Source organism: Bombus terrestris, chromosome 6 (assembly GCF_910591885.1).
Source record: "Bombus terrestris chromosome 6, iyBomTerr1.2, whole genome shotgun sequence".
Lineage (NCBI taxonomy): Eukaryota > Metazoa > Arthropoda > Insecta > Hymenoptera > Apidae > Bombus > Bombus terrestris.
In genome coordinates this window covers 8,609,334-8,623,228 of record NC_063274.1, presented here as the reverse complement: position 1 = coordinate 8,623,228, position 13,895 = coordinate 8,609,334, and the positions used below count along the sequence as shown (strand labels likewise).

At 42.5% G+C, this 13,895-nt stretch overlaps 1 protein-coding gene across 4 annotated transcripts in view; it reads right to left on the bottom strand.

The window, feature by feature from the left end:
* LOC100650599 (transcription factor SOX-6) overlaps positions 1-13,895 on the bottom strand; it is a 326,314-nt gene that overhangs the window by 7,425 nt on the left and 304,994 nt on the right. For 3 of the 4 annotated variants that reach the window (XM_048406936.1, XM_012309421.3, XM_003396081.4), the window contains 2 exons: positions 2,097-2,381; positions 805-1,180 (listed from right to left, as the gene is read on the bottom strand). In XM_048406936.1, coding sequence (XP_048262893.1) covers positions 805-1,180; positions 2,097-2,381 — 661 coding nt within the window. The remainder of the gene's footprint in view (positions 1-804; positions 1,181-2,096; positions 2,382-13,895) is intronic. The other variant, XM_048406937.1, reaches the window with a different exon arrangement.

Here is a 13,895-nt window from a genome sequence, read left to right as displayed (position 1 = left end):
ATATCCGAGTGACAGCTCATGGAATCCGCAGGCTCGTTTCTTCTTCTGCTTTTTATCCCATCGTTTTCCCCTGCCCGTGTCTTTTTCCCGAGGATACGCGGTGCACCGAGCCTTATCTTAGAATCACGTTACGCGTCGTTGATTGTGCTTTAAACCGAAAGCAAAAACCGGCCGCGAAAGGGAACAGGTTTACTTGGGGGCAAAAGAAAGGAAAAAGCCGATCGCGAACAATCAGGTAAACGCGCGCGCATACCCGAAGATAATTAACCGTACGTTTCTGATCCCGCCGCGTATTCTATGGGGTATTGATCGAATTTTTTCCGGTTGGTCCCCCCGCGGCCTCGCCTGTCCCCCGAAAAGGGTACACTTTGTCGCGTTTATAAACGACCAGTGAATTGCGTTTACCGATCGGACGAGAATCGATACATCGATATTCTACTTTCGTGCGGTCGATCGGAATTTCTATCAGACTCGCTTGTACTTTTAATGATGAAATTCATCGTGATATCTATACGAACCTCGTTAAAGCAGCCATCCGATTAAAGCAACAGATGTTTCGAACGTAACCGGATGCTATTCTATCATGGTTTCGATAGTTGTTCTTCCATCGTAATAGTAACCATTTTTTTATTAATTAAATCGCGACGTACGAAAAAATAAGTTTGTAATTCTGATTCACATTTTTGTACATAATAGACCTCTTTATTGTTAAGGGAGTTACGTCGACTGTGTAAAAGATGTGTATTTTGTATTTTTCACAGTGTATGGATGAACTATTTCAATTTAATAGAAGATGTTACTTACTTGGCGAGGAGAGGGTGCTCAGATGAGGTGGCAGACCTGCATAAGGAAGGGTTGTGAGATAATTCCGTGGCATCGGTAGGCCAGGCGGAAAGAGTTTCGGCGCGGTCGCCGCGACTGGTTGCTCTTGTTGACCGCTACTTCCGGCCCCTGTCGAGTGCGAGTCGCTACCAGGTGACGAGGAAGATGCCGTGGCCCCCGACGACGAGGATTTCGGCTTGGTGAGGTTGAGAGGCGCGTCGAGATCCTGCAGAGGAGGTGCGGTTGGTGCTACGGCGGATGAGATCGGCGTCGGCGACGCTTCCTTCTCCATCTGCGTGGTCATTTGCGCGAGGTGCGCTGTCGCCCAGCTCGGTCCTTCCCGATGACTGCTGATCATCTGTAACAATCATCGTCTATCGTTCATATCTACGAAGATCTTGACAATATGTCTTATTTCTTTGCCTTTTCTCTCTTTTCTCGTTTTATACGTCGCATCGAGTACTACAAGTTCAGCCTGTATAGTTACATTTTTTCACATGTTTTTCTAACGTAAGAGCAGCGTCTAGACTTATACTATGATGTATAATGTTTATTTGTAACAAACGATTTAGATAATACTGTGGGATGATGTAAATAATACGTGCAGATGATATCGTACAAGACGTGAAGTACATTCGTAACATCGAGACGTCATGACATGATTTTTTAATGGAAAAATAAATCGAATATAGACAACATCTCCCCCTCGAAAAAGTCGGCTTTAAGAGCACGTGGTATTCCCAGTATGTCTGTAAATTAATAGGAATAGTTCAAAGCACTGTAACCGAATGCTTAAAATACCGATCTAAATCAAACGCATACTAACTGTTGCCAATGTAATTTGCGGATCTACCTCTCGCAACGGTCGAACAACTTTGTTTGCTACCCACGACGGATCACTGCCACCTCCGCCAAGATCATATTTTTAGTAATAAATTTTTTCCCAAGGGAGAAAACCATCTCGTTAAAGTGACGTTTATACCGCGCTGCCTGCTGATCGTCGATCGACGCGCCTCGAACCGTGAATTTCCGCGTTTTCAACTTCTTTTTTTTATGCCGTTTATCAACCCACCTCCTTGTCGGTGGCGCCACCTATGTCACTCAACGATGCTATGTGAATTTTTCATCGGATCGAGCGAATGGTGAACCGCTTTTAAAGTTTAAACGGTCGGTGCTACGTGTTAGGTGCGCGTACACGAGGCTTGGTATAAACGTTGATCAAAGTCGAACGCAGGAATGAACGGGGAAATTAGGATTGCGCTGGGTTTACGTACGTTAGCGATCGAATTGATATGTTTGTTGGTGGTGGTTGACGTCGACGTAGCCGGCGGTGGCGGCATAGGCGATTGCACCGGCAACCCTCTGAGCTGTTCGAGAAACGGTAGGAACATCAAGGATTGCGGCCCCGACATGCTCAGCTGGCTCTTTGTCATCTGAGCCTGTAGCTCCTGGATGTTGTGCTGCATGATGTGCTCTTGCTGCCGCTTCAAGTGCTCCGTTTGCATCCGTTGTATCTCGATTTGCTTCTGCGAGTCGACGGTCATGTGCGCAGGATACGACTGCAAAGCCATGGGACGAGCAATTAGAGGGATGATGAATCACGTTGTGGCGGGCAAAAAACAGAGAATGAAATTTCCCTTCCATCTTTGCTTTCTGGAAAACGAAAGACAGCGTAGCTCGCTATGCTCGGGTATTCATTTTCTGCTTTTCAGCTGGAACGACAAGGACGAGGAAATGTAACGTGGGAAAAATTGTTAGATTCACGGGTGGTTTAATCTTTCGAGGAAGAACGACAATATTTCCCTCTATTCCATTTTCCTCGCAGCGTAACGACGTTGTTTCAGATTCGTTTCGAAATTTCAATGGAAAATTGATAATTAAATTCTGTTCTTAAACAATTTCGTATAAGCACGATCGCGCGTCGTAAATTTTCTCGACTAAATACGGCATAAAATGTAACGAAGACAGGCAAAAGTATATTCATATGAAACTTCGCAATGTGTTAATCCCATAAATGCATAATTATCGCACAAAGTGTCTAGTGTTTGTAATCTTAAAAATACTTATACATCTACGAATTTCGTTATTCTTTTCGCTAGAAAGATAGTGGAAATAAATGATAAGAATGACCTGACATCGATTTTCACAAATAACTACACATGTATGTATGTAAAATAAACATAGATATTGTAATATAGTCGAAACTAATCTAAAACTATCATACAAGCTACGCAAGGGACAGTAATATTTTTCCACAAACTTGCCGTCGACAAGTCAGCTACGCGATTTATTACCGTATAATTTCCTCTGTAACATCGATAACGACAGCGTCGATACGCTTTCGCAAACGCAAGCGCAATACATATTTTAATATTCAAACTATAATTTAATCTCCATCGCGTCAAAGTTTCAGCTATCGTTATAAACCAAGTTTTACCAGGTTATTCTATGCGACTACATTTTCCACGGAAATCGGGACTAAAGCTCCATCTTTTTCTATTTTTCCTTTTTTTTTTATCTAAGCATCGATCCACGAAACCAGTTCCAGTCCAAGTTTTCCCAGAAAGCGTAATAAAAGACGCGATCGACGCACCACACGAGGCATTGACTTTAATTATTGGTTATTGAATGCGTAAAACGGAAGTTAGCTCGAGCGAGAAAAGCGCGACAGAAAAACGAACGTTATTTACCTCGAAGTGATAACGCGACCAGGAAGGAATCCGCCAGTTTTCTCTTTTAACCAACGTTCTTAATCGTTCTCGTCCATACTTATATAAACGTACCTAGTTTAGCTATGTAGCATCGATGTCAATCGCGAGATATCGTCCAGGCAAATGCTGGTTTGATGATCCAGCGAATATTCCACAAAATATAACAAGCTCGAGTGATATTCACGGTTTACTTCCCACGAAACTTCCGACTCCGCTTATGCAATGTAGATAGTGCGGAACGCATTATTTATGCTTATGAAAATTTCGTATTATGCGCATTATTAATTCACTCGTGAGCGTAACGTACCCACGCTTAATCTTTTTTCTGTTTTCCATTCTTTTTTTTTTCACGCGTCCCTGGTGATCGCCGCCGCGACGATCGTTCGGAACGGATTCGACTCATTGTTCCGGCAATTTGCATTGAATGCCCGTGAAAACCTGCAGCAAGCGATCTTGAACGCGTAATCGGGCCGATATTTTCGATTGTTTCGTCATTGTCGCACAAACGATTCGTTGTATAATCCGAATAGGGAAACTGGGATGATCGGCGCTTGCTCGGCGCTTTTATTGCGTGGGTGTGACGCTCGAGTTTTCGTGCTTCTAGCCGTGTTTCGTAGGTTAATTTAAGTTTTCGCGAATCGTCGAACGTTTCGTTGGGAATGTTAAATGTAAATATCAAGGAATGCGGACAGGATTTATTATTAACGCGTTCGTGGCTGGTAATTTTAGGGAAATCCTGAAGTAGGAAACCGCAAATTTCTGTAATTACGACAAACATAGCAACTTGAAGAGTTCCCTTCAAATATCATTTGGAGTCGTTGACGTAATGTTGCGGTTGTTAATATGTTAAACAAGAGATATTAACATTCGGGGGCGTAAGTAGAAGAGCGAATAAGCAAAGTTATACGAATGTTGGGGAAAATCTGCTTCTAACTTAGTATCGAAACATACGTGTCGCAGACTAATCTTTGGGATTAGTATGTGTTTCAAAGTATACGGAATTTTTAAAAACAAAACTAGTAATTTTAATGCAATGTTACGAATAGAAATAATATCTTTCTGATTAAACTAATCGATTATTTATAGTTCTATCGAAGGCGAAATAATATTAATCATAATCACCTACGTACAAAATATTTGAGTGCACACTGTATACTATAAATCCAATATCTAAATTTCCATCCCCGTGCAGTTGTAAAAATTTCCATCCCACAGGGTGTAATGATATTCCAGATACGCACGTAATATTGTAATAAACAACGAAAGTACAATTTTCCTCCAATGCTTTTCAAGAAATACAAAGTAAAAGCGTGTACAACGTTGACCCTTTTCCCGTGAAAGTAGGACGCAAATACACGCCTATCGTGGATAGCCAAGGGTTAAGGTGACCGCGGTTGGACCGGTAGAAACCGGGCCGAATGGAATATTTCTTTTCCAGCGGTGTCCATTAGTCAGAGGAGACTAGGTGCCGCTATTAATTCAACGGGACAGGTTTTCAACGCGGCTCCCGTTTCCACCACGGTGTAACAATTCAACGTGGCTAATATCATTGTACTTTCCTACGACCTGGCTGTGGTCCAGATATGCTTGAAGTTTAAAGTCTATTTTAGACGATAAGGAAGACGTTTATTCATCCAGCCTGGGCACCAGCTGAAACGTCACATATGCACGATATTAAGCGCGCGAGCAGGTTCCCTCTCCTCCATTCGTTTCTGTATCCTTCTATTTCTCTCCCTTCCTCTCTTCCTCTCTTTCTCTTTCTCTCTCTTTGGTTGCCTTTCGACGCGCGATTATTAATCCTCGACGCGGATTGTGGAAGATCGCGAGCCATGATTTACGATCGCCATAGGACACACGGATTCGTTTGGATAAACCGCTTGTATTCTTCGCAAAGGGTCGTTTTTCTTTTTTTCTTTCTGATGAAAAAAGAAGGAGGAAAGGAGCAATGTGTTTGGTGTTTGCCTTTCCTTGCAAGAACGTTACCATGTGACTTTCGACTTTTTTCGGGGGAACCTGATGATTCACGTTGTCGAGATATGAGAGGAAAAGAATGTAAAGCGTTAACGGTTTCGTGGAGTTATTTATAATATTTGATAAAAGCGAAGCAGAAGTCAAATTGGTAAATTTACTTTTTACAGATTCCTCAATTTTAATGTCACAGCATGTGAATGGGGACTATGTTCTCAGAAATGAAAAGATTTATTTTAATGGAAATCAGTTCGGTTTCCGTGTAATGATGATTTGTAATAGCAATACGAAATGTCGAAAATCTGTTGCGTGGTCGTAAATATGTTAAACGATAGCGATTATTTGTTAGAGCTTGAAAGACAAGTCACCAGTTTTCTTGAGCCCTGTTCTTGAATGAATCGAGCTAGGCCACTTCATAAGGGAGTGCGTCTCCAAAAATATCACCACCATGAAAAACTGGCGAAACGATCGAGAAATATCACTATTCGCGCATTCTTGTCACGATGAAGGCGTCTTTTCCTAATAAATCTCTTTTGTCCTCGTTATACTTATTCTTTTTCTTATCATTAGGCATAAAAATCATTTGCTTCATAAAAAGCTTCTAAGTGATTCTAAATATACATGACATTACACGCGTAGTGAAATACTTTCTAAACAATGAACATTAAATCCCTCCTCAATATCGTTACCATTCATCTCTAGTAAATCTAACTACAGTATCATTAACTTTCTAGTACCATTATCTTCGTCTACCGTAACAAGACTACAAAGAAATGGTTGCTACTTCTACTTAAAATCTACACGATACAAATTCCCTCGAATACGGTCGCCATTAAAGAAGAAAACGATAAAATATCCCCGCATTCGCTCATAAACAACGTTCAACCCACAAAGATTGTTGGGCACATTATACTTTTATCGAGTACATCGATCGACGTATCTTTCGAGAGTTAGGCTTCATTGTTTTACCTGCATCGATGGTACGATATTCACGTCTATCGGTAGGATCCGCATATTAAACAGCCTCTGTATGGAAATGCACTCGTTAGCACTAATTATTCTTGCGGCCGCGCTAATTGCCGCGTTGTGTGCGCCGTAAAAAAACAACACCGTGAAGATCGCGAGAAAAACCGGCCGGACAATCGGTTTTTTTCCATTCGAGTCCTGTTGCTTATGGAATATTTCCGATGTTCAGGATCCTAACGACAATATTGTCAATAATAATGGATGACATTTTGCTGACAACGAGTTGGAAGAGGCACGCTTGACTCTCTGCAAGATTAACGAAGATGCGTGATACCAATCTTTGGCAAACTCGAATAAAATTTTACATTCTGCTACGCTTGCTGTGTTTTGTCTGAACGAATATTACCATTTTCGGTATAGTATTACATTTTACATCGAATTGAACATTACTTTCAAGGTACAAGTTATCGAACAACTCGTAGTCTTATCGTATTTTAGCTTCGCATCGTTATATCGTTAGCAAACGATATTTAAAGCAACTAATGCTTTTTCAGACCAAAGTAAGAACAACAATAATTATTTTCCTTGGAAGCAAACAAAGTTCTGGTTGTAGAGAGTTAAGAAACGACGCGGTTGCGTGCGTTCATTAACAGATTCGTCGTCTCGGTCGTGTTAGTCGTGGTTTGGTGCGGCGACACGAAAACGCGAACAATGCCCGACGTCGGACAATAAACGGCTGTGCAATTTCAGGAACCATTCTAACGGCCTCAGCTATAATCGGCATACCGGCACCACAGCCAATGGAACTTCATTATTCATTTGCAAAGTTCAGTTATGCCGATGATACGTATCCATGACAGCTATACCGCCCACAGTGGCTAAATATAAACAGGCGGGGTGCCAGCAAGTTCCATTCACATTCACATCCACACACAAGGCGACGCGCTCGCCGCTTCAGTAAGTGAGTATAAGAATATGAGGAGCCCCGTTCTGAATATGCATCCGCGCATTGACGCCAACTGCACCGCCTAAACTTAGCCGTGCAATTACTGAAACATACCTACCCCCATAATCGCTCTTCTGCCGGTTATCTCTGCCGCCGCTGTTTTCCATCGGACCACGCGTATTCAGCCGCTGTCGCCCGATTTATCGATGCATTCGCGATGCGTCGAACCACGAGGTGTCATTCTACTTTGACAGCGTTGAGTTTGATTTCTCGTCAAGACGAGGCGATCGAACGGGACAGATATTGAAACGACGCAACGGGATGGTAATTTTAAACCACAGTTTTGACGAACGTTCGCCGCTTGACCTGGTCAGTGTTGACCGCGCGTCTTTCAATAGGATCGACATTCATCTTACCACTGATAACATTATCAGTTTCGGAATTTTTTCCCATACAAACGACGCAAAGTTTGACGAACTGAGAACGCGTGTTATGGCGTTCGCGAAATGGTCTTTCGTCGCGGCCGCGGCCAGCTAGTAACGAAAGACGAAGGCTAAAGGCCACGAAATTTGAATCTAGATTTAGAATCGGAGCCACTGGAGTGCAAGGGGACATGCACACCAGGGATGACGTAGATCCACCGGAAGCGGTTCATACTTCACGTGCGTTATAAAGACTGTCACTGTGGCACTGTCTAAAATTACGACGGGCCAGCCAACACAGTGGCTTGAATACAAGCCTAGCAAAAGCTGGATCGAAGATATGTACAATGTTTGCCGGACGATATACCGATCTTTTTTTTCCATCCCTTTATATGTATATACATATGTATATTTTTTTGTCTTTGCTCTCGAAACATATTGCGATGCATTTTACCCCTGCCACCCCCGAAACTGTCACGCGAATCGATCGAACCAGACGGAAAACGAAACTCGAACGAAACGCGGATTCCCTCGTGAAATATGCAACGCGAAACAAACGAGCGCCAACAGAGAGAAAGAACGGACGCGACAAAGAGGAGCCGTTGGCCTGCACTCTTAATGGAATTTTAAAAGAGCGAAGCCAGAATTCGACGACACGCAGGGGTGGCCTGGGGGATACATAAATTATGGACCGCTTTGAACGGGATTCGCTCGGTAGCTCGCTTCTCCCGTTGCTGGCCGCTTCTGCAATGAAACTTGTGAATGCGGAATCTAGGGCAACCGGAAGCGGTATTTTCGTGGCCGGGCTTTTCCACCCGGGGAACAGCGCGTTATTTTGCCAGGAAGGCCCACCGGCCATCCAGCACCCTGATGGATTCTTTGCTTCGGAATCATGAAAAATCTAAGTCTTCGACAACGTGCATCGAATCCGTGGCGACGCTCGCGGGACGAGAATCGTTGCTGGATTCTTGCTCCACGCGATTCCTCTTCGCGATTCTATTTGTACATTTATATTGGCTTTTAGGGTTTGTTCTACTGGATTTCTTTTTAACTCGATGGTATCACGGATTCGTTGATAACGAAGTTTCTGATATCGAGTTTGTCACTTGTTGGTTGAATTTTCGAGATGATCGATTTTAGAGCTTAATCGATTACCGAAATACTTTTATAAGATTAAAGAAACCGAAACTTTTATACTCGTGAAATGTACAACGTTTTATTGTCGAAAAAATTGTATTCTATTTTGTAAGCAATTTTTGAAGGGTTGAAAATATAAAGCTTTCAGAATTAGAACCAGGAATATTCATCCGTACAAAGTAACATTAGACAACAATTAGTCAGAGTGAATTATTCTACCATTACTGTTTCTTGCCATGAAATTATACTTTATCTTCCGTATATAACTCACTTCTCGTTTCTCTCGATTGCCAGCAGTGTATATCATTGTCTGTCAAGCTTGAAAGACATTAACTGCCTCGTCGCGACAGATCGTAATATCAATTTGCAATAACTCTATCAAATTTGAACGAAGTTTGCTTCTTACTTGCCTCTATTATCATCGTCATTGACATTTCCTCCCACTTTTAGCGTTTCAAAAATTTTACCTTTTTTCCACGTTTCGTTATAGGCAAGAGATCCCTTAGGACAGAAAATGAAATGGCTATTTCGCGTCCCTATACCCCAACCCATCGTTGCTACGCCCTTTGACGGAACAACATCCAACGATAAAGAATAATTTGTTTAAGCGGAATCACAGGAACGACGCAAACGGAGTTCGACTGACTACAAACGGCGGGCTCCCCGTCGGTCTTCTGGTTCCGAGAAACGCGTGAGCACGCGTCAGAGGCTATACGTTTGGTATCGACATCGCGGAATCCATAATCATAGATCACAGAGAGAGCGAAGCACACACGTAGAAGACGGTAGGCAGTGCGGCGATACGCTGCAACCAAGATATTTTCGGGCGACTTTATTGGCCGATGTTTATTATCTATTCCGCCGCCTCTAATCCTTTTGATATTCCCCATCGGCGGATAAACAAATTGCACGATCACCGCGCGGCGTGCTGCGAAACCTTCTCCCGGGGTCAGCTTCTCGAAAGCGGTAATATTAATAATTCCCTTTGCACCGCCGCGGCTCTATCGACTACAATATTATCCGACTAAACGGACCCGTCTTCCATACCGCTGCAACCAATATACACACCAGCCTTTCAACCACGTCACAAAGACGACTTTGTTTCGTTTTCATCTGGCGCGACGTCGCTTCTCACCGATTGTGCTCGCGTCTGGAGAACAGACCGCGTTTGCCAATCTTTCGGATGGATTAGATATGGTTACGTGCAAACAGTACGATCGACTGGCTATGTTCTTACTTGTCTGTTCGCCGTTTTGTACGTGTCGACTCCTTCCTTTTCCATGGCAAAGAATTTCCTTAGCGAATAGAAAATTTGTTAAATTCACGAACTCGAGATTTATTAGGAGTTTTAACATTTTTGCAATTCGTTATGAAAGATATATGTAATAATAAATTGCTTTTAATCGATATTCTTGAACGATTTGTTCTATACAAAAATTCTTGTACGTAGATATACCGAAGTAAAATACGTAGGGATGTTTCATAAATTAATTGATTTTCTAAAATTGTATTCTGTAGACTGTGTACTGTACGCTGTCACGTTCTACGTGTGTGGGTACAATTTCTTTTTATTTAGTTATACATATAAATGGCACGAAAACAAGTAGATTGTAATATCAAACTTGCGATTCTGATTTACGGGTCAAGTACACTAACTGTATATAAATATTATGACTATGAGTTGTTGATATCGATATGCACGTGTCATGTTTCCCTGTCATGAAAATGGAAATGTTATAAGTATGCGGTGAAATTGTAACTATGTATTTGTGTGAAATGCTAACAATAAAACTGTTTGTCTCGGAAAACATGCTGGATGCTTGTTTTGACTTCAGAGAATTCTCTTTATGAATAATACTTCCTTATTGCAATTATTATACATACATCAACATCAACGCTGACATCGATATGTATTTTTCACAGTGGACGCAAAACAGTTTCAGGAGGATAGAGGAAATCTTTCTTCGATTTATTCTAAACGAAAGCTGAACCCCCTGACTGGTGACGCGGGAACTAAATGAGGCGGCATAGCATGAAATAATATTTATGCTTCCGGAAACGTACGGCGCCTGTACGGCACGAAGCTCATAACTCATCGGCAGAATGTATCAATGAACCGTAGAATTCCTTTAAAAAGCGTGCCATTCGTCTTGTTGTAAAATTGTATTTAAAAATTGAATCAATCAGATCAAACACATACATTCTACTTAAAAATTTCACTTGCAGTAGTATTATACGTAATCGATAATCATTTTATTTTGACTTAATATTTAGTCCTTTTATTATTAATATCTACTAATATATACTGATAAAAGATTGCTGCAAACGTTCCAACGCTTTCGCGAGCAACTGTACGTTATATCGACGTTTGTAAATGCATCGTCGAACGCATCGTAAGATTTGTGTGTGAGTATTCAGGAGTTAAACGTCAAAGTAGATAGATCAATTTAACAACTACCGTTGCTCGAATCCTAATTCCACCCCAAAAATCTCTCCTCTGGGGCACTCGCTGTTCTCGTTAGGACGCTTCAACCCGCGTATCTCAGGAGTACACGATCGTAGCACGGCACGGACCACACGGTAAGGCGAATAGAGTTATCGTGTGTTCAGTACTGTTGAGCGTGTACGGCAAACACCGCGGCTGACGTTAACAGCGCCGGGAATACTTTATAAGCGCGCCGGTTTCATCGCCTTAAACCGCGCACTCCGTTTTATTCGCTGTCCAACGCCGCGTTCTCTTATCTTTTACGATTCCCTGTCCACGCGTTCCACCTCGTCCATGCGAGCTGACACGAATACCGTGGCCGACAGCGAGCGTGTTCAAGCGGCGTTCGCACTCTCGAAATCGGCGTCGCGCACGGAACGATGTTTGTCAGCGCGTGCTCGGCCGCTCGTAAACATCCTACCAAACGTTCATCGTGGTAATCGAACTCGTGTAATGGAACAATGGATAACGGGTTGTCGACACGAGTTTATGCAATCGAAATTATGATTCTGTTTGACTTTCGATCAGGAAACGATTTGTCAACGATGTGATTTTGGTGGGCGGTGAAAGAGATTTAGAAGTCGTAAATTCAGTACTGAATCACTGAGAATAAAGTAGTAGATTATAATCTTGTAATCTTTCAAATTTATATAAACACGTGACCATCGATCGTGTCGATCATATGTATTCAATGAGCACAATGGTCTAATAATTTTGCCAGAATAACTATGTAACCATGTAACTTTTTAACGGTAGTCTGATCATAACTATATAACTGTCGAATTGTGTTTTGACGAGATTTACTTACCAACGATTCACATAGTTTATCAAGCACGAGAATATAAATTATTAAAATTTCAAGAGTTCGCCAGAATTTTCCGCTAGAGTAGTATATCGTTGAAGGTTTTTACGCGAATAAACTTTCTGTCCGGATTAGGGGTAATGGGGTTACTTATACGAAATTGTGATGTTGTAATAAAATATTGAATATTTCATAGATATACGCTCCTCGGAATAATTATCATGAAATACTCATTCATTTGGTTACTCTCATCCTTCTTAATCAGATGCTCGCTTTATTTATACTTTTAAAGTAGCACATAGATACGATATATTATAATAATTCGATATTTTATCGTTTATAATCTCCATTCGATTTCCCTTTAGCTCATAGATGTAAAACAAGTTCGCTAAAAGCACGTGTTCATTCGCCAAACCGCGAGGAAATTCCAAGTAGAATCAGACAAGACACGTCAGCCTACACGTTCACAACGACGCACACTATACATATTTCTGTTGGACGTTCTACACGTTGTACGTATAGCATTCTTCTTTTATTTTATCGGGCCACGTCTCTGAATCGCGTTGCTTCCATACCCGATGGTCCAGGGACTGCGAGTTGCATTAACGGCATTAAAGATCGTACGATGATGGCGCACGGTTGACAGCGGATATCGAGGAGAATATTCCTCTTAGCGGCTGAAAGCTAGAGACGCGCGTCGGTCGAAATAAGCCGCGACGATGACCCGACTGTCAGTAGGATTATTGTCTTTGGCTTCTTATCTCTGACGGGGAGCTCTTTCTGCGAGGATCGTCGTACGTGAAACGACGGACGTGGCTCCCTTGGGACTGGGGGACGTCGGGACGCGACTAAACCAACCCCGTCACCTTTCGAGCAACTGAGCAGTCCTATCGTTACTACCTCCTTTTCGTCACGACTTTTCTTCCTTTCTTCGCTGTCGTCACCACTCTTTCTCTCCCCCAGTCTTTTACTTCTTCTCTCTTTTCTTTCTCCGGTTATCCTCTTCCGTCGATCCCTTTTTTCGCTTCTTTCTCTGTTCTGCTGCCTTCTTCCCTCCGACAGCGATCCATCTCAAACGCGTATTACCAGCGACTCTTTTTCCGCGCCCAACCCCTTTTCAACGGACAGCCGCGAACACAGTTTGCGTTTTTTTCGTCTTTGTCCTATCGTCGCTGTTGCCGTCAACGTTTCGCCTCTTCTCGAGAGGATTCTCCTTCTCGTCGACGCGGTTTCTTCCACCCGTCAACTACTACACCGTTGCCCTGCCATCTTCGACACCTCGATTGGTTTATGGGAACGTGGCGACGTGCTCCGTTGTCGTTACGACGGACGTATCGCGGAGGAGCGCATTCCTCGTGAGAGTGTCGACGCTGTTGTGACGCTCGATTCGAAAAAATATTTATTCGAGAGGAGAACGATGGCTCTGAGAGAAAGCGAGGACGTGTGTATATGTAGTTCTCTTCTTATTGGTTTCTTTTTGTTGGGAAACTGTCGAGTTATCTGTGGGCGATGATTCGTCAAAGAGGTATTCGCAAATTTGCTCGCTTTGCGAGAGTTATATACGCTGAATATGAATTGTTCGCGTATAATTTGGCATCAGTCAGAATTATTATGCTATAGTTTTAGACAGCGCTGT